Consider the following 21,703-nt stretch of genomic DNA (forward strand, 5'->3'; position numbering starts at 1 on the left):
ATATGGGGTTCACACATTATACACATTTGGGGAATGGAACCCGGGTCGTCGGTGTGACGAGCGAATGTTCTAACCACTAGGTTACCCCATCGCCCCAATCCAGTAACCCCCGTGGAGGCATAGTTATGGTCTATCGATAATAGCTTTTGTATATTCGCCATTCACATTAGTTTATGCACAAAGTGAACGTTTTAGTCAACTCTGATCCTTCTAATAATTATGTTCATTAAATAAAATGTGTGAAATTATCGATTGCATAGGAAGACAGTTGTTGTATAAAATTGGTTTTAATACTATTTAAGGCAAAACAACTTAATCTAATATAAATATCACCACCGACAAGTCAAAGAACACATCAGCTTTGTGCAGTACAATTTGTAAACAAGTAATACAGATGGTATTTACAATGGAGGTCAAACACAACAGCTAAACTACAACACACAGACAAGTGATTTTCTTTGCAACTGATCACCTTTGGATGATTCCGGTATAAAATATATCAACAGGGCATCTGTACATATTATTTACAAATACAGACTCTAAATACAAAACAAGCTGGGATTATACTTATGATTAGTGACTTCAGAAGTCTAATATTTATTTTAGAGATTGAACAAAACCGTATATTCACATAGCAAATCCTTGGCTTCATGTAAATATCTTAAAGTGGTTTTCCGAGTATGTCATTGAGTGTTACATGACTACCTCAAACATTTCAACAGTTATCTATTAATGTGTCATAAATGCAGTATTTCGACACTTGGGTATTTCTGACGCTGAAAGAACCAGTTTAGTTACTAGTGGTTTGTGCATTTATGTGAAAGTTACCATGACAACACCTGCAGAGAGTAGAGATTTCAATAAACCATTGAAGTTGTGTACAACAAAACGTGTCAAGTTATCACAGTGTTACATAACAAAACAGTTAAGCATTGGAAGAATGAATAACATATGTACCATGATACAGATGGACTATACACACATGGAAATGTGGACAAGTAGTGCTGGAATGTGTGACTGAATAGCACTAATCTGAAGTCTCTAGTTCATGATAAAACATTATGTAAAGTGTCTGCCATTGAAAACCCATTAAAGTATGCCTCTCTTTTTCACCTTATCAAATAAAGAGTTTTTCGGAAATAGTGACTGCATCCAGTCTGTATTAATACCAGTTCTACCTAATACAGAGTCAAAATGCTCATGTAATTTAAATAAGTGTCACATGTCACATAGGTACATTTATGTTGTGACTGATGTCTTCCCATTTTTCTCTTGCGTTGACATTTGTGTTGTACCAAGTATTATCCGCCAGGGTTATCCTCATATTAAATGTCTCTTTGACGCAAACCTAGTATTGATAAGACACATAGAACATCATTATTATCCATTGTTCAGTGAAAAGGATCGTGCGAATTTAATAGCACTAAATTCGTCAGAAAATAGTTGCTGGAAGAATCATACACTGTCCATTCATCAAAGAACAGAGACTTCATGGGAATAGTTTGGCAGTTTGTGATATGTTCAGATTTCCGTTTGGTTACCCATCGGCGGACTCTCAAAGGTGATGAGCTGCCCAGCTGGTGCAAAGTGGTACTGAAACAGGAGAGTAAACGTCCTTCACACTGTGAAATAAATTCATTGCACACATGAAAATCGTTCAGGAAAAGACCGTGTACGAAGAAATAATTCAGGTCCTGATGTGTATAAAATTATTGTCCTTGTAGTTGTTTTAGGTACATTTTATGTTGAATTTTCATAGAACATTGCTGATTTTGGACTGAAATGTATCATCCAAGATATGAATAATTCATTAATTTTCTTTGACATGTGGCCACTTGCTATACTGCTATTGCTTCAGTTAATTAATGTTACTTGAAACTTTGCGTAGTATGGATAAATAATGTTTTATGAAGTAAATTTAATCAAGCTTAAAAGTATATGAGAGAGCAGATGAAATGTAGGTAAAGATGAGAAAAACATGCTTTGAACAAATAAATGCATTTATCAGCAAGAAACACTTTTAAAATAGTCATAAGAATATGATACGATATGAAATACAAGATGTAAACCCACAAAATAAAGGATTGAAATGATTTGTTTGATAGAAAGGAAATAACGAGCATCAAGTCAATAGATTTGCATGAATAAAGTTGACGGCGCTTCTTCTGAAAAGTTTAAATGTCATGATATTATTATTCTCTCTTATTGAAAGTATAGTTAGCAGTAATATTAATATCAGAGTTTATTTGCCGTCTGACTAATGCAAATCTGTTGACGTTGACGCACCTTCTGTTTGCCTTGTATCAAACAAGTCATTGTCGAAACAGTACCCCTCCGTTCTCCTGTTCAGGAGAAAATGCAGCGCCAGCATTAAAGGATTCAAAGTTTTCCCTTCTCACTGGGTTTTGGTTTGCATTTGTACGTGCTTGTGTTTTGGCATTTTCCTGAAAAAGATTCCATTGGCAAAAATAGGAACAGTGTGGTCATGATATATAAACAGGGTTTATGAGTGACTGACTGAGTGAGTGAGTAAAGTGTCACTCCTCCAATCGCAATATCAAACCAATTTAACGGCAGGGACAAAATATATAACATCAGTCTTATCCTGGGAAAAAATAGATCGGAAAATTATATGATTATATTAAAATCTGTGGACGGCACCAGATCTTAGAAACAAAGCTCCTCATGGTACACGTGTGGCGAATCGAAGCAGGACCCCCTGGCGCGAAGATTGAATGCTGTGACCCTTAGGCTAATCCAGCACCCAAAAGTTTATGGCTACAATGGATGAATCAGGGGTACATTTCCTGTGCAGGAAAACGTATTATGTCTTTATGTTGAAAGTCGCACTTTTCGCTAGTTGCTACTGTTCACGTGTAGGCTACAACATCGATTAAGCAGTAATTGATAGTGAAACACAAGCACGTAATGTTTCTAATTCATGTTTTTGTCTCTGGTGGTCATTTAATTTCTATTCGTCAATGCTCTCAATCGTACATATTACGAACGTATCATATCACAAGCTTGTAGAAATAATACTGGAAGATGTACCACATGAACATATGTGATCCTTCTCCACATTACAAAGATATTTTAAAACCCGGATCATAGCATATTCTTGACATAAATTGATGCCACATTTCTGTTAAATCATTTTGCAAAGAGTTTGATAAAATATTAAAATCAGACTAGAGTGTGTCGAGATGGTGTCATTTGCAAGGCGTGCACATATATTTAAATGTTCGTGGTGAAGAGAGTTTCAGATTCAGATTTAAAAGAATTACCTTGGCACGGTTTGCTTTTAATTTTTTCTGTGCTAAATATTCCAAAGATGATGTAATCATTGCCAGGACGAGTCCCCCGATGAGGATGTGGAAGATTCCAGATACATTGCTCAACGTTAGAGCGCTCTGGGTAGCGTCCTGAAAAGAAAGTATTTACGATCTGTACAACCTCAAAGCGTGACAGCTTTACACCTGCATACGTGGAAAAGCCTAAGAACCAATGACAACACTATGCTGGTGACAACCATGATTGTGCCGGAGGCACTTAAGTCATATTCGCGGATCCTGGCAAGACAAAGGGCGGCAACCCATGACTGAAAATTGCGGAGCCGGGAATAAATATGGCACAATACTCCCTTGCTAGCTTTATTGTCTTAAATCCATGGGTACACAGTGAACAAAGGCCTTCCAGTTAAGTCCAGTGATCTGTGACAGGTAATAATTAGGGAAGCACTTTTCTGACATGAGCGCAGGTCCCAAGCGATAATAAAAGTATAATTTAGAATTTCAGTGTATTTGGAAACAGCCACACAGAACTTTCATCTGAGAAAATCACATTGTCCCAGTTAAAATGTCTATGCTGTAAGCACCAGTTCAACCTTCGCTCCTTTTGTTCAGGTTTCATGATCTGTGATGGAATTCCTCGACCTTTCTGCCAACCCATTGCATGCAGCTCAGTTCTAATTGTCTCCTTACAGACAGCCATAGTTCCTCTATCAATCATATCCAGCCTTAAGTTTTCTAAACTCCTTCGTTTGTTTTTTAGAAACCAGAATACCAAGCCGCCTCCTGTCACCGACAGTCAATTTTCTGGGCCTACCTGCGCCTCCCTGGTGCTCAAAGCCATATCCATTTGCAATATATTTCAAACAGTGGACAAGGGGATGCCTGTTCTACTTGAAATCACTTTAGCTGATCTGAAATCCGTGTAATAATACTCTAAAATCAACTTCCTCTTCTCTCAATCATCCCTACTGAGGATCACTGAAAATGTCGTCTGCTAGCAAGAAAACAAAGGGGGGATAACTCCTCAAAAACTAATTAAAAAGGATTAACGGAGTTGTCTCTCTTGAATGAAACCAATCACTTGATAGCTGGTCGAGGTTGTTTATACTAGAAATCCAATTAAACATATACCTAAAATTCTCAATAATTTCTGGTCATACTATATGATAGCAACACTTATGACATTAATGTCAATAAAAGAAACAAAGTCAAATAAATATTCAAGAATAAACTGCAGTGCGTTTTATGAAGGTTCCAAATTCCTTGTTTTCATTTTTCATTTTTCATGTCTCCGAAATAGTTTAGCTAGCCATCGATACAAGCATAACTACTTATAGACGTATTATTGAGACGAAAGTTCACCAATATCAGTAGTGGCTTACAAGCATGTAAAATTATGCTTGCATTACACGTTTCAAATAAAATAGTAAATATTTTTCAGTAATGTGATGTTATTAAGATATTTACCTTTGATCCATCAACGTCTCCACATTTACCCTTGTCATACCACCACTTTTTTCTGAGTTTGTGGAGTTCTCCTATCTCTCGTAGCTCAAGCACAGCAATATTAATTTCATCTCTGCAACATGAACAATACGTAATATCATTCATCAACTATATTGTTCAATCAGAATAATCCCTGGCAGTTAGAGGTATAAATTAGAATAAATATAAACCAGTGTCACTGCTCATCCGAATAAATATACATGTATTTCACAGTTAAGGTTCATTCAGCATTATGACACACGTTATCTATATAGCAACAATATCGTTCATTCCGGGTAACTATATATCAGCAATATAGTTCATTCAGGAACACTACATATCAGCAACGGGGTTCATTCAAGAAAACTATATGTCAACAACGTGATTCATTGAGAAGAACTATTATATCAGCAACATGATTCATTGAGAAGAACTATATGTCAGCAACATGAATCATTGGAGTAACTATATATCAGCAATATGATTCACTCAGAGTTACTATATATCAGCAATGTGCATCATTCTGAATAACTATATATAAGCAACAAGATCCATTCAGAATATCTATATATCAGCAACATGATCCATTCAGAATAACTATATATCAGCAACATGATTCATTCAGAATATCTATATATCAGCAATATGATTCATTCAGAGTAACTATATATCAGCAATGTGCATCATTCCGAATAACTATATATCAGCAACATGATCCATTCAGAATAACTATATATCAGCAACATGATCCATTCAGAATATCTATATATCAGCAATATGATTCATTCAGAATATCTATATATCAGCAACATGATTCATTCAGAGTAACTATATATCAGCAATATAATTCATTCAGAGTAACTATATATCAGCAATGTGCATCATTCAGAGAAACTATATATCAGCAACATGATCCATTCAGAATAACTATATATCAGCAACATGATTCATTCAGAATATCTATATATCAGCAATATGATTCATTCAGAATAACTATATATCAACAACATGATTCATTCAGAATATCTATATATCAGCAACAAGATCCATTCGGAATAACTATATATCAGCAACATGATTCATTCAGAATATCTATATATCAGCAACAAGATCCATTCAGAATAACTATATATCAGCAATGTGCTTCACTATGAATAACTAAAAGACACAACTCTGGACAGGTCCTTTCACGATTGGGTCATACGTTTCCTCTGTGTAAAAGTTCCTCAGTGGCAAAATGACAAACTAACATAACATGTCCTAAATACAATAATCGGTAACTACTTCTGACTATTACGATTCGGACAAAGAAGAACCCTGTTCATACATTAAAAGCACAGAGCCTCATCAAAACATTTATTCCGCAAGAGGACCTCACCTTAAAGGATATCCTATGGGAGTTGCTATCCCGTAGCCTTTGTTGTCCAAGTTGACACCAACTTTCATCGTGTCACATGGTTCTTGCTGACTGTGGAAATCGTTCATCGAAGACTCCAACATAAACGCATACTTTCCTTTTGACTGCCTAACTTTCTCCACTCCAAGCTCGACGTCACTGAGCAGCACTTCGTTTTTATTAGTTTCCATTGTCTCATACATTTGCCTGAAAACCTGGACTTCTGAATCCTGCAACAACGTGGGACAAGAGTGAATCGTTAGGATTGATTGATTGATTCATTAAAGCGGCGGTCTGTAAATAATCGAGTCTGGACCAGATAATCCAGTGATCAACCGCATGAACACCGATCTACGCAATTGGCATACGATGATATGTGTCAACCAAGTCAGCGAGCCTTACCACCCGATCCCGATTGTCGCCTCATGCGACAAACTGAAGTCCAGTTCTAACCGGATCTTCACGGGTCAATCATAAGGAAGTATTTTATGGAAAATGACTGATTCATAAACGAGAATGGAAGCAACGGCTACTTCTGGGCATTGACACTTTTCCAAACATGTTCAAACTGGCATGAGGACAAGAATACCAATTACAAATAGCGTTTCATTAATGTAATAAATAATAGTTGTTCGTGCATTCTGTCACGGAAACGTACGGATGTATCCCATCTGGCATTACAGCACAGTAACACTACTTAATGTGGTTACGATGGCGACGTCAAAGTGTTGTGGGAATTTGAGGATAGTATTGAGTATTTGCCGTCGTCACCAAATAACATTATTCCATATTACTTATAATGTGTACCCCCAAAGCAATGCCATTAACCGTTAATTCGGACCTTGTGCAGTCCTCCCTATAAATCACTTTCCGCATTGTCGAATGGTCCTCCTTATACATATATATTGAGGTAATGGTGATTTCACCTCTTTATGATCTGTATTTTTTCATAACATATTCCAGATATATGACGGTGGTCTGATTGAAGGTGGTGATTGATACTTATCTGACAGCGGATGTTCTGGGTAAACAGGGACTTACAACAACACACGTTCTAACCCATTACTGAGTCCCGGGAACTTGTGGGAAACACTTTGAGCAAACTTTTCATCCTTACTGATCATGTTATTGTCAACGGTTTATGCCGACTATCGGAATCAAGTATCATAGCACAACAGGTCAGGATAGAGGATGTTAAAATCTACTTTTACATTTTACAAAGGTGGCTGGCCGTAAATCCCCAATCCCCGGATCCGACGATACATAAAGGCACAAGCATTGTAGCCGCCAAAACAGCGACACTTTGTCCCACCTTATTTTGATTATCTGAAAACCATTTTAGACAGGTTCGTAACGATGTTTCAGTAATTTGGAATTCAGTGTATCTAATGTAAAGACACAAACTATTAATACAAAATTCTAGGATTACTCAAAATGTTTTTACTGAAAAGACCATCCACGTTAGCCTTCAAAGCCTTCATGTTATTACTTTTCCAAACCAAAAGTATTCTTACCTTAAAGAACTCCCACGAGGTTCCTGTTTTTAACGTTCCATATTTGATCTCTTTCTGATTTACTAAATCATCTGCGGAATCAATAGGTGTTAACATCTTCTCAATAGTCAAGAAGGCTGCTAAATTGGCTGTGTAGGAAGATATTATGATAAGAGTGAAGAACCACCAGGCGCTGCCGATCACCCGTCCAGACAGAGACCTAGAATACATTGCATGGTTAGAGAAACAACAGCAGCCACTGACAAGAGTGATATAGGTGAAGGGCAGGCATCGCCATGCAGTTAGGGTGAAGCAAGTTATAAGGAAAATCTACAGTTCTATTAAGCAACCTGTCTTCATTAATTATCGTCTAAAGCATATTGAACAATACTCAAACCATCCGACTTCATGGTCAGCATCTTGACACAATGTATGGGATTCAAACCAAGTCAAGGTTACAGATGAACGCTTTGACGACAGGACCACCACACAATTCTCGCTGAGTTTTATGAATGTTTCATAAGCATTTTTTTGCTGTTAACGTCACTTTGGACAATATTCCAGCTGTGTATAATATCATACGCAACGATCCTCGCTGTTGCGCACGTTGATAAGCTATCAACCAAGCCTAACCACCCAATCGTCGGTTCGAACAAGCATAGGTTTGCTTGTGTGCAATTTAACCCGGAATTCCTATGGAAATATCTGTGTTGCATGCTCTATAAAAAATCAAGCATTTTCATAACATTAATGATTCGCGGGTAGCATGCATTGAACCGAATGGTGTAAAATGGTCTGAGGGATATTGAAAATAAAAAGAACGTAAGTTAAATGCGAATGACAACAGAATGGGACAGGTCATGCATCCAAGCACTGATATATCTCCAAGATTGATTCTTGGATGACTGTAATATATAAACTGGGCGGGAAGACCCAACATCAAGCGGCCTTAACATGATCGGGCACTTAATAGATACAGTTACAATAGTCAATGGTCGTTTTTCTTCGTTTCTGTTGGGATATATTTTTTCAGATGTTTATCAGAGTTGTTTTCAACCGCTCAGGGTCATCATATAAAAATGATTTTTAGATATATAACGTAGGATTTTAAAAATGGCGATATCGATCCATATATGATGTAGGCGAAAAAGACATGTGTGGGTGATGAATGCGGTGTGCATTGTAAAGCTTTTAATGATGTACATTTACCTGTTTGTGTGAGAATATCATGGTTTGGGGGACAGCTAGTGAGGAGATATGATGATCACATGACTTTTGATCAAGGTGACACCACGTAAGATATTTAAAAAACCCATTAAAGATAGGTTTCTTTTCGACAGTTATGTGAAGGACATTTCCAGAAGTGACAAAACATATTTCCGATAAGGTTCTCCATTCAGATTTGTACCATATGATATCATGTTTATTTAAGGTGAACGATTAGCTTGCCTTTGAAGGTTGTTTTTGGTAACGGGTGCCGCAGGTGGGGCAGGATACGCTGACCTTTGGTGAACACCAGGTATTTGGTGGCTGTTCATAACATATGCGCATGACATACTCATACAATTGACTGTATAAGTGTGTAAAACTAATAAGAACTAATATTTCACAAATGTCAGATTACTTATGGAAAACCAAGTATTCTATTTTCGTTCTTGTACTTCTGTACCATCTCGGTATTTATCCAGGATTCAGAAGAAAAATGACCATTTTCAACAATAAGCCCGGGGCCACCAACCTTGGAGATATATCAGACCCTTGCTGCATCAAAGCTCCCAGAGAGAACCACATTGTGTTGGAAATAGTGAAGGTATTGTTGGCTTCTTTCTTCCCATTGCCATCCACAGTCCATTCGAAAGGACTGAAGCGGCCAACGAAGAAGAGCACAAAGCTGACACTCAGGAACCCAACAGCTATGCACAGCCAGACATATCGGTCCAACGGTTCCATGAAGGAGAAAACGCCTGGTTTCACTTTATCGGGTTTCTTGATCATGATACTGATTCCTGTGTTCATGAAAGGCTTGGAGAAGTCCACTACCCTCTCCCGATCTTCAGTGATGGTCAGAGGTGCTACAGCAATCTGTCGTGTCTGTGGGTATATAAATGAACAATACGGGATTTTATTTAGTAAGAATTAAGTGACACCTCGTAAATACAAACTCCCTACACTTGATATATCATTTATCACTTGACTTTCATAATACTTTTGTTGTCAACTTGTTTGTTTTTTCTCATTTTAGTTTCTTGTGGGCAGGTTCTGGTGGGCAGGACGTGAAGTTAGGTCTGGTGTATATTATTCCACATCATATTTGATAATATGCTAGAATAATATAATGTGCTAAAATAATGCCCTTTCCCTACTAACACAATGCAAAATACACGTCTCTGTCGTATTAATAAAGATGATTTAATCTACAACTTGTTTGAACTGCATTGGTGAAACATTGTTGTATTACAAGACAGTGCCTCTCAAAGAAGACAGTGTTCCATTGAAAGAAACGTTGCATGAATCATGTTTGACCACAATACTTTGCCCATCTTCTAATCAAATAAATGTTTATTTTTCAAAGGTAGAGCACTTTCAACGAATCCTGATAATAAAGACAAACGTGACACTGTACGTTTTGTTGCAGTGAGTGAGTGAGGTTTAAGGTTGTTTCCATCAGTTAGTTTCTCCCGTACTGATATCACGGGTTTTGCATCAACCAAATGACATATATATGTATACTTCTAGATTTACACTCACTATTATTGTCAACAGTGGAAATATGAATCCATGAGGTGTGCTTGTTAGAACCAAAATAATATTCCCACATGACGTTAATTTCAACAGAGCAGGAAGCACGGTTGGCAGCGATGCCAAGCGAGCGGTAAGTTGCGGACTTCACCACTTCAGCTTGCGTGGAACCTATGATCGTCGATTTGAATCCAAGAATCCCAAAAGCGTTCAACTCTAATATAAAAGACTTCATGAAACCCAAATCACTCATGAATTAACTAACTGACACTTACACGATTGATAAGTTCTCCAACCATGCCTGACCACTGACCGGTGGTTTCATTCTTTCTGCCATAATCGTGGGCGATATTAATCGCAAAGTCAAAATTCGCTTGTTTGGCGACAAGGCGTATGAGGTCTATACAGAAGCCTTCCAGGCCATTACCGGAGACTTGAGGCTCACCGTTTGTAATTTTTTTCTTCATTACAAATGGCGATACCTGAAAGGAAATGAATTAATTATTGATGGCTTTGTTCTAGGACTGATTAGTAAGCTTCAGCGTTTTATTCGTTCTGCTAAGCCTGGGTGAGCATATAGAGGAACATCCGTGTCAGCATCGTTTCTAGCTATTGGAGTCAACTAAACAAACAGGTAGCAGACAGGAGTTTGGTCTTCCAAATCGTACTTCCATCTGAAGCGTGTGTGGTCTCTTATCTTCATAACAACTGTACTGTTATACAAAACCTGTTGCTGTAGCACTATATAGTCTTGGACCATCATACAATTAAGCATATTCACGTCACCTGGAGTTTACCAAAAAGGGAAGACAATTACGAATTACTTAAATACATAATATAAACGCCAGAAATGAACCAGTCTTGATTTCACTTGTCGTTAAATGCAATACAGCAGTGGCAATAATTATGAAATGATCATTGAAAATACGTGATGATATACGGTATTTTGCACTTTTGATGATGTAAGAATTGATCTGCAACAGCTCATGCTTACTGGAAAAGTCGACTAAAATGATCGGGTGGTCAGACTCGCAGTATATGTGGACACATGATATCGTATCCCAATTGCGTAGATCGATGGTCATGACGTTAATAGCTGGACTGTCTTGCCAAGACTGGATTGTTAACATAACACAAGACCTTCGGGGTACTTACAGTTTGTTAAAGCAATCATTGTTTCACTTTGCAGGAATTGTTTGTAGATATAACTGTGCATGATACATAACCTGTCTAGGGTTAACTGATTAATACTGGATTTTCTTTCTCTGTTTAAAAAATGCGATTATATTTGTGTGAGGATGCATTCTTCTTACCATGATCGTGGTAACTTGTTGAGTCCTGTTTTCAGCTGAATCATTCCTAGGTTGATATAGCGTCTCGTTCACTGCATACAGCTCTCTTCTGTTCCACGACTGTTTCTGTAAAACAAGCATCATGTGAGACTATAGGATAGGAGATGTGACACGCGTTGATTGAGAGGATCTTGTAATATACTCAAATGCAAGGTAAGCTGTGCTTGCGTTATTAATAACTGTATATCGATGTTTAGTGAGCGGGTGAAACGTCTGTAGTGTGTGGTACAAATCAGAAATCAGAGACACCCTTGGCAAGGGTAACGCGCTGTCGTTTTCGTTCAGTTGTGAGTAAACAAAGTCACACTAAAATGTTGTTTCCCTCTAAATGACATCTACAATGGAAATAAAGTAACACATCACAAGCTCCAGCTACGAAAGTAGTAGACATTGGACCATGCCACCTGGCCATGGGACAGACAAATCTGTGTTCGGACCCTCTACCATACGTATCTGCCATCGTAACGAGACGTAGCCTGCTGAGCGAACTGCGTCGGTACCAGTCGTGCCCCTCCACACGTTTTAAGAAGCATGTAACAGAATCATTTTGAGCCTCCTGTCTCTATCACTTCTGCATTAGACTGACATGCTGCATTACAACTGGAAGCCAAACTTTCATTCACGCTCAATGTATATCGACATGTAAATCAAATTTTTGTCATTATCAGCTATTAATCAGCTATTAATTTTCAGAAAATAATCGATGTATGCCTGTATTTGTTTTAATGCTGCATCATGACGTATATCTACCTGTGTAAAGTCCTTCTTGTGGGTTAGTTCATACACATCAATTTTAAAGTCGTTTCTCATTCCCGTTATATCGAATGCAACACCTCCTGTTAGTCCATTAAATGATGACTGCAAAATACAAAGAAGTGACTTTTAGAGTACATCCAAGACTGTTGTAGCTTATTGGCATATATGGAAACATATCATTAGTATTAAGGTAATAGATTCAGGAGATATCTGATATTCAGATCAAGGAGTAAATAGGCATATTAGATTCGTGCTATCTGGAGAACCTCTTACAGCCTCTGTCGTTCAATATCTTACTGGAAACACGTCACGTTGTTATTAGTTTTATATGCAAGGCCTAGTAACTTCTCATGTGACAGTCACTAGAGCATGACTTCCGATACCGCCAAATGTCACAATCTGACAATGGAGTTCTTGCTGACATTTATACCTGTTTTATCTTTTGAAGAACACGTGGTCCATTCTCCGACTTGGAATGGCCGGGTCTCCAACAATGCACGCTGTCCACATCACCCTGCTTGTTCCGGAGCGCACCGATTTGTAACGATTTGTGTACAGCTGCCACCGTGTCGAGAAGCAAGGCTGCCTCTGTCTGAATAAAAGAGCATATCGCACGTGTGGCTATCCCATTCTTTACCAGCATACACGCACGCACATACATACATACATACACATACATACATACATACATACATACATACATACATACATACATACATACATACATACATACATACATACATATATATATATGACCTCACAGCAGACAGGGTACATGTATGTATGCCTCAGAATGATATACTCAGTAACCATGTAAATATAGAGTAAATTGAAGGTTACAAAGTACTCGTCAGACATGCTTTATGCCGTTTGAGATATGAAGACTGAGAAATATGGTAATCTTTCGGCATAACTGTTAACAACTGAAATACCTCAGGTTAATTTCAGCTAGGCCAGTGTGTTAGAGGAAAGTGAATGAGGAGGACTAAGGTGTCATAATCGTATAAAGATGAACCTGGGAATGGAGACAATGTAACTCTGTGTCCACTGAACCTACCGATAAAGGGAAGAGGTCCGGATAGTACGATTTGTGCTGTTTCCACAACTGCTCAGCTTTTTTATACGCGTCACTTGTATCTTGTATGATTTTAAAGGCTGTTATGTTTACACCTCCGTATTTAAATACATCAAAGAATTTTTGATTATTCAGGTCATAGGCGGTCTGAAAAAAACAAAACAACAAGAATTAAGCAAAATACATTTATGTCAATATTTGTTCATTGTAACAACCTGACAGTAAAGGGTCATGAATATAGACTGGTTTCCACAAATCTCCTCAAAACTCCCAGGCTCAAACAAGAAATATTTGGCAAAACAATGTTAGTTGAAATACACAATGCCATTTTAGGAAGTGGTCAAATGTAACATATGCTATATTTGGGATTTACTGAGAAAGTGTAATCCCAAATATAACATATGTTATAAATGTTAGTTGAGTTTTTCGTAGAAAGTGTCAGTGATGATGCATGTGTATCACTGGGCACGTAGTTACCGCTACCAATTGCAATGTCCACAATAACCCCACTAAATGGGCGACACCTGGTAACAGTATTTGGCCCTGGAAGACGCTACAAATGGATAGTTTTACACATAAATTCATTTGCTTACGTGTTGATATTATGAGTCTTATCAATATTCCATGTAAATATCCATTGTAATAGTCACAGTTTGCAATGAAACTTCATTAATACGAAGCAGTCTTGATCTTCAAACATACGTATAAAATATCTTCAACAACTATTATCTGACCCGAGACTGAATATTGTTAATCCCACGAATTCACTGAAAATCATATAGTATCGGATAACAATCTTAACTATTACAAAATGACATATGCTATACTTATATATACTATTAGGTTGGTTTGTAAATTCTGTCTTACAGTAAATCTCAGAAATTTGACTAACTAATAATCAAGGTCTCGTGATGTCAAGACCATAGTTCGATGTCAGTTTTGTTCCAAGACGATGTCACTCACCAGACTGGCTAGGATATAGTGGTAGTTTTCTCTGTTCATTCCAACATCTATAATCTGGAACAGAAAATTCATTTACATATATTACAAGATAACAGTAGACGTTCGTTAAAAAGTATGGATTGGTTAGACACACAACTGAAATGTCAACAAGTAAAGTCGCTTGAACAGGACCATCAAAACCAAAGGCCACCTGCCCACTCTTACATTCACTCTCTTATGTAGCCACTTGTCAACCAAATCAACCATTCTTCTCACCATGTTACCCGCATCATCAACAACCACACAGCGGCACACACAACACCCACTCACACCACATCACAGCACCCACTCACACCACATCACAACACCAACTCACACCACATCACAACACCCACTCACACCACATCACAGCACCCACTCACACCACATCACAACATATATGTCCAGTTACACACACCATTTCACCCAACACCACAACACCGGCATCAAATGCCAATCACCAACATCATGTAATACCACCAATGGACATCCGTTATGACCGGGCACGGGGAAATAACATTTTTTTTAGTTCAGTTTTATAACAGCCATGTCAACATCTAGGTCTGTGGACCGTTGAAGTGTGGAAAATAGACCTGGGTAAGTATCTTCTCGTAGGCACTAGTCGACGATAGATCAAGGACGATTCTACGTAGCGAATCCTCCTCGTCTTTGTAGTCAAGGTGACGAAGCAGGTCGTACGAATTGTTCACATCCCGTATCCGGAATGCGTCTAACACCCGGGGAAACTTCCGTTCTTGGATGTGGTTATACAACTTCTGTAGACGCCATAAACCTAGAAAAATGACACATGATTTGCTGTTTTAAGTGCACAATAAATGATGTGATGACACACTGGTTCCGATGAACGACACATGGTGATCTTTACATTGACCCAGATGAACGATACGAGGTGAATTTCACACGGACCCAGGTAAACGATACATGGTGGATTATACACTGACCAGATGAACAATACGCATTGAAGTATACACTGGCTTAGATAAACAGCACGTGATAAAAGAATCACCTAGGGTGAATTACACACTGACCCGGATAAACCACACATCAAGAATTACACACTGACTCAGATGAACAATGCATTATGCATTACACACTGGTTTAGAGGAACGACACGTGGAGAAATTCTACATTGACCCAACATGAACGACACATGGTGGAATTCTACATTGACCCAACATGAACGACACATGGTGGTATTCTACATTGACCCAACATGAACGACACATGGTGGAATTGTACATTGACCCAACATGAACGACACATGGTGGAATTGTACATTGACCCAACATGAACGACACATGGTGGAATTCTACATTGACCCAACATGAACGACAGATGCACGCCACGTAGTGAATTTGCCTTAAAGAATGAAACAGATTGATGTTACACTGTAAGAGTGGAAAGTAACCGAGATGATGGTTTCATGACATGATTATTCATATGCAACATCACATAGTGAGTATTTTTCTCAAAAGAATGGATTTGTGATATAATAACGCTTATTATGAGAAATATCTATATATTATATTGCCTTTCATGACACATGTGAGTGGCAATGTTCCTTCTTTATGAATATACTTGTGATCTACATCCGTGAGGCGTACATATAATGTGTGTCGGTCTGTCGTGATTATACGCCACAGACCTGGAGGAATGGCACAAGGATCTAACAGACTTCGAGCTGTGATGAACAAAGAGATTGTAGACAGACATAGTGCTATGACGCACGAAGGGAATTTGGAATAGCCTAGAGGAATGACAAATGAAGCGAGTATACACATGACTTGTGCTTCACAATAATTTTACAATTTTCTTTCTAGTTTTCGTCAGCAATCTGTCTAACAAAAATAATTTTTATTTTGACTTATCACAGTCCCTTTTGTTAAATGGATCCTTAAAACAATGTTCCAACATACACATGTAATCATAATAAAATAATTATTCCTGAAATCATAATCCTTAACTTCAAAGAGGAAATGTTTTGCCAATACCGCCTTTGATTTGAGTCTGTATTTTAATCTTCATGACGTACGTGACCTATACGACTCCTGCAAGCTTGCTATGTGTCGACTCAAACTCGTCAATCACAGTAAAGAGTAAAACTTAAGAGGGCTCTTCGCTACATATCAAACAGAATGTGTAATCCTTGTCCTTGGGGTCAACGTAATTGAAATCTTCTTGACGCTTTAATCGGGCTAATTCTGACTGTTAATATTTGAAGGCATGTCTGGAGAGGTTCCTACAGATTCATACATGTTTACTCGTCTCTTGTGTCGTTACCTAGTGGTTCCAATTCTGACTAACGAAATTGATTGTGAAATCCTGATGGGAATCGTAAATAGAATTCTGTCAAGAAACGTTTGCTGAAAAGGCATATGTCGTTTTTTATCTGACTCGTGATCTATTCTTGTATTTTAGCTTGTGTATGTACGATGTGGAAAATTACCAAGAAATCTCGTGACTATTAAGTTAATATTGCCATTGTGATTGGTTTTTTGTGGACGATATGTGTCACCCGCTCTTGAAAAAAGAACAATGTAGAAGAATCGTGTTTGACTACGATTTCTTTTGGGATGTATATTATATTCAATTTCCAAAACATATTGTATTTCAGACTGCGAAAAATCATTATGACATTCAAATTGTTCACATTGTTCCTTTTAAGAGTGTATAATATCATTCGTTATTTACATGCTTTTCCATGTTGGCATCGTAAAGTATCACCGAGTAAATAGCAGTAAGTGTACGTCGGTGAAGTCAAGATTTTGTACCGATGAAATCCTTTATGACGCGACGTATATAATCGGTATAATCCTTTTAACAAAATACATATTGTTTTCATTCTTGCTGACAACGGTATCTGGGTCTCTACCTAAAGGTATTTTGCATTTATAGCTAATACATAAGAACAAACTTAAGGGTAGGTTCGGATAAAGAAAGCATTACAATAGGATCAAGAATTTATGTTCAAAGAGGCGTCCAACCAAACTTTTACAGCCTTACTTACCATCATCCGAGTCATACACATAATATATTTTCTGCCAGTAAAGAATGTCAATAACTTTGATCACTGCATCAATCAAAGGAGGTGCCATGGAAACTTCATAACCATAATAGTCATATGGCTCAGATCTCGTGGAGGTTGGGACGATGTAAGGCACTTTGAGGGCATGGCTGAATGACTGGATGGTGTTGAACGACTGTGCGTTGTTGGCACCAATAATCACTGCCACGCCTTTGTTCATCAGATTACACACTGAAACAATATACGTTGTTTTACACATCATCATTTATACAACATTGAATAAAATTCACACCTACAATGCTCCCAGAAAACATTTATTAATTTGGAAAAAAACATCATTATTGAAGGAGATATACATGTTCCATTTGACACCCGTACTGAGTCGATAATAGAAAGACGTTTTCAAATTAAAATTTTCTATCAAAGTAAAATCCTTTGATTATTAAAGATATCGTGTGTCCATTCTATTATGATGCATAGTTGTACTTGGACCCCAGACCGTGTTTCGTTACAGATGTCATAGAATCTGTCACTCCTATCTTAAACGTAACAATTTCGCTCTCTTGAGAGTGTTACTTTAGACTTGAGCTGCTGGACACAGGCTACGAAGAGCATGACAGCGCCTTATTAAATGATAAAGGTAGGTTTATGAATATCAAAAGAGAGGATAGAATATCTAGATGTTGTAATGATAATATTATAGAAGACGAATATCATTTTCTTCTAATATACCAAGCATATAATACTATACGTAAAAATATATTAAAGAACTCTGTTTTGTCCATCCATCAATGGATATAAATTTTCTTCTCTATTGAATTGTTCAAATGAATTTGTAATTCAAAATGTTACTGTTTTCATTTATCAAGCCATGTTGATAAGAAAATTGTATATATGAAATGTACTGTAGGACTGTGGCCTCCTCAGAAATACTGAAATAACGATTGAGTGATTGACAGCGCCTGGGTCTAGTTTAATATCGTAAAAAAGGAAAAGTTAATTATAGATAATGATTAAACAAATACTTTGACGACTAAAGCACACTATGAAATTGTAAGCTGTAGGAAATATTTAACATGTGGGGTAAGTTTGTCAAGGGTAAAATACAGACCACAGCACGACAAATTCGGTTAAAACTCATAGAGCTTTGCTTTCAAAATATACCACTACAACTGCATGACAGAATAATTATATTAACATTTGAAAATCTGGTCATCTCGAATTTTGTTATAGCAATATATTTTTCCTGAACACGAATTAAATTCAAGAATTGTTATTCTCTGGTGTTATTTTGTTATTTATATTTACAGCTCATTAATCGCTCTGTGGGCCTTACGTCAAACAGCGATTGTCGTGATTTGTTTTGCCTTATGTTTTTCTGATGTTATCACCACAAAGTGGTGCCCCCACAAAATGGTAAGCGTCCAAGACTTGCATGACTTCATGCTTCCCTCCTACATCAAGCGGAGAAGCTGGGGTATAACTAAAAACTGTTTCAACGTTGTGTTAAACTGACCTTACTTACTCGTACTCAGGTACAATGTGGGAGCCATAATAGAAGTCAAATACCGCTCAAAGTAGAGGTCAAACAAATACACTCAATCACTCACACGGTACAAAAAGGATAAGTATGCTTAACTATGTGCGGAATACCGAACAGATGGTAAAGGCGCTATTAATAACATGAAGTGAAATAATATATTTAATAAACAGCCATATACTCATCGCATGATCACTACGCCGCATAATATCTGGTCAACGGATCATGTACATTGTAACTGTATTTTATACTTTCTGGAGAATATATAATCAAAGTTGTGTTGTTTTGAATTCACTCCCTGTCGGGTACCGATATACTTACATGTTTCGCTCAACTTGTAGTTATCATCCATATCTGTCAGATTGTCATTCAATATAGGATGCCACCGATACGCGTTGCGATTTTTCATGCTCTGTTCATTTATCCGTGCCGTGGCGAAGTCGTAAGCTCGTTTCATGTCAGGCTCGTTGATGACTATTCCTACAAAGGAAATCAATAAAGATTCTCAGGTACATATAGGGTTTGAGAAATAATCGTAAACACACTCTTTTGTTTCTCCCTTTTGTGCATTACGATGAAGAAAATAATAGCAATGGCTAAATACCATCACTGATATAGGTACATAACAATGGTTTATATGATGCATAAACTCATGGTGATGATTCGTATCGGTCACATTATCACTTCAAATAGTATGCGAGTTCTCCTGGGCATCCCTGGTTGCGCGATGGGGAGAAGAATGGCAACGAATATCATGAGAAGCGAACGTAAAATCCTCATGAACGACTAACAAGACAAGCATTTGGTTGTGCGCCATACAGGAGAAGACGTTCACCTGGTGGTCAATGAAAACATCTTAAAAACATCAATTTACACCCTTTACGAAAGCATACATGAAGCGCAGTTTTATGTTTGTTTTTTTTCTCTTGGTTTGTGCCGCTCTCAACAATATTCCAAGAACATAACGACGAATGGCATGGCGATGTAACGTCACATTAAGGTACAATTTCGGTCTGAGCAAAGTGGAAAGTTTGGTGATTATATAGTACTTCCAGGAATATATACAGTAGGTAATGTGATATCTAAAATGTATTTGAAGGAAAACAGTCACTTTGAAACTACAACGTTACCAAATCTTGTGTGGCATCGAAAAATTGGCATTCTCATCGGGTAAATATGTTGTTGTTGTTGTTGTTGTTGTTTTTGTGAGATAGTGAATGGTATTTGCCGCCGTATCTGCAGCATCAGTGGAATCGAGTCCGACTTTCCGAGTACCGTTACCCTTAATCATCCTTCCGGGAAGATCTATAATAACTTCATATGTTTCCTTCATGTCAAAATGTACTTGAGAAGAAATGTGGTCAAAAGTATATCACACACTAGCCAAGTGCATGTGAGTGCGTGTTTAGCGTATGCAGTAACGTGAGTGCACATCTGTGTGTGTGTGTGTGTGTGTCTCTCTCTCTCTCTCTCTCTCTCTCTCTCTCTCTCTCTCTCTCTCTCTCTCTCTCTCTCTCTCTCTCTCTCTCTCTCTCTCTCTCTCTCTCTCTCTGTCTATGCGTGCTTGTACTCGTCCGTATTTATCTTCATAGAGCTAACCCACTCAGATACCATGTGTCAGTTTAACACCGTCACGACAGTTAGCCTCGTCCTTGTTTTATCTTCACGTGTCAGGAAGGTTACAAACAAGTACCGCCCTTGAACGTCTTTTGGCATCACGCTGCTACCACCGACCTATTACATTCCGTGTAGACACTTTATTTACTACACCACATCTCACAACAAAACTGAGGACATTCAACACATGCAATTGTTCTTACTTGACGTCTGCAGAACGAAATAAAACCTTTCACCTGCAAAGAAGGTGACAAATTATTCATTTAATTTGTTCCTATATGAGCTGACATTCTCCGGAAAACACTTTCATGTTCACACCTTTCGTTCATATTTCGATAAATATGCCTAGAGAATGTGCATTCTCTTCAAACAATGAAAATATTACCATGGTCGATTAGTTATATTGTCCATAATTGACAAAAGGCAAGATGTTCTAAAAGAAAATAATAAAAGTTCATCAAGTCAACTACAAAGCCGTAAATGTTTCTTCGCTTCTGTATGCCCATCTTCTATAATTCATACGTTTCGTTATATGGTGACTTAAGAGCTAGACAAGAATAAAGATATTGATCCGAGGCATTGACTGCTGCAGTCGAGATAGCGATAAAAAGCTGTAATATTTCTTCACATTCTTTGGGCAGACACCGGAATGAAATAAAATCCAAATTACCGGTATCATTCTTTGTGTGAGAGTGATTCTACGATCCTCCAGTCGTTATAAGGCAGGGCAATTTACAATTCACTGAACACTGAAATTAAATTCCGCGAAGTCCCGTTATCTTTGCCAAAGATTAACCCGAACTAAATTCCCTCGGCAAAGAATAATTAGTTTCTAGGCTCAGTTATCGCCTAGTCTCGCCTCTCAAGGGACTTATCGATTAGTTCCTCCATCATGATTTTGCATGATATATTGAGCTTGGTGAAGCCCGTTAA

The 21,703-nt window shown here is 37.7% G+C and overlaps 1 protein-coding gene across 2 annotated transcripts in view; it reads right to left on the reverse strand.

Moving 5' to 3' along the window:
* Positions 1–271: 271 nt before the first annotated feature.
* Positions 272–21,703, reverse strand: part of LOC124283074 (glutamate receptor-like) — a 28,956-nt gene continuing 7,524 nt past the window's right edge. The window contains exons 2-17 of one of the 2 annotated variants that reach the window (XM_046719094.1): positions 19,475–19,633; positions 17,596–17,844; positions 15,161–15,360; positions 14,550–14,603; positions 13,569–13,733; positions 12,942–13,103; positions 12,506–12,613; positions 11,717–11,821; positions 10,679–10,885; positions 9,403–9,755; positions 7,686–7,884; positions 6,154–6,401; positions 4,758–4,869; positions 3,285–3,422; positions 2,331–2,444; positions 272–1,593 (exon numbers count right to left, since the gene is read on the reverse strand). In XM_046719094.1, the coding sequence (XP_046575050.1) occupies positions 1,522–1,593; positions 2,331–2,444; positions 3,285–3,422; positions 4,758–4,869; positions 6,154–6,401; positions 7,686–7,884; positions 9,403–9,755; positions 10,679–10,885; positions 11,717–11,821; positions 12,506–12,613; positions 12,942–13,103; positions 13,569–13,733; positions 14,550–14,603; positions 15,161–15,360; positions 17,596–17,844; positions 19,475–19,633 (2,645 nt within the window). In that variant the 3' untranslated portion in view covers positions 272–1,521. Of the gene's footprint in view, positions 1,594–2,286; positions 2,445–3,284; positions 3,423–4,757; positions 4,870–6,153; positions 6,402–7,685; positions 7,885–9,402; positions 9,756–10,678; positions 10,886–11,716; positions 11,822–12,505; positions 12,614–12,941; positions 13,104–13,568; positions 13,734–14,549; positions 14,604–15,160; positions 15,361–17,595; positions 17,845–19,474; positions 19,634–21,703 lie in introns of both variants that reach the window. The other variant, XM_046719095.1, reaches the window with a different exon arrangement.

Source organism: Haliotis rubra, unplaced genomic scaffold, assembly GCF_003918875.1.
Source record: "Haliotis rubra isolate DU_JTF1 unplaced genomic scaffold, ASM391887v1 Scf31, whole genome shotgun sequence".
Taxonomy (NCBI): Eukaryota; Metazoa; Mollusca; class Gastropoda; order Lepetellida; family Haliotidae; genus Haliotis; species Haliotis rubra.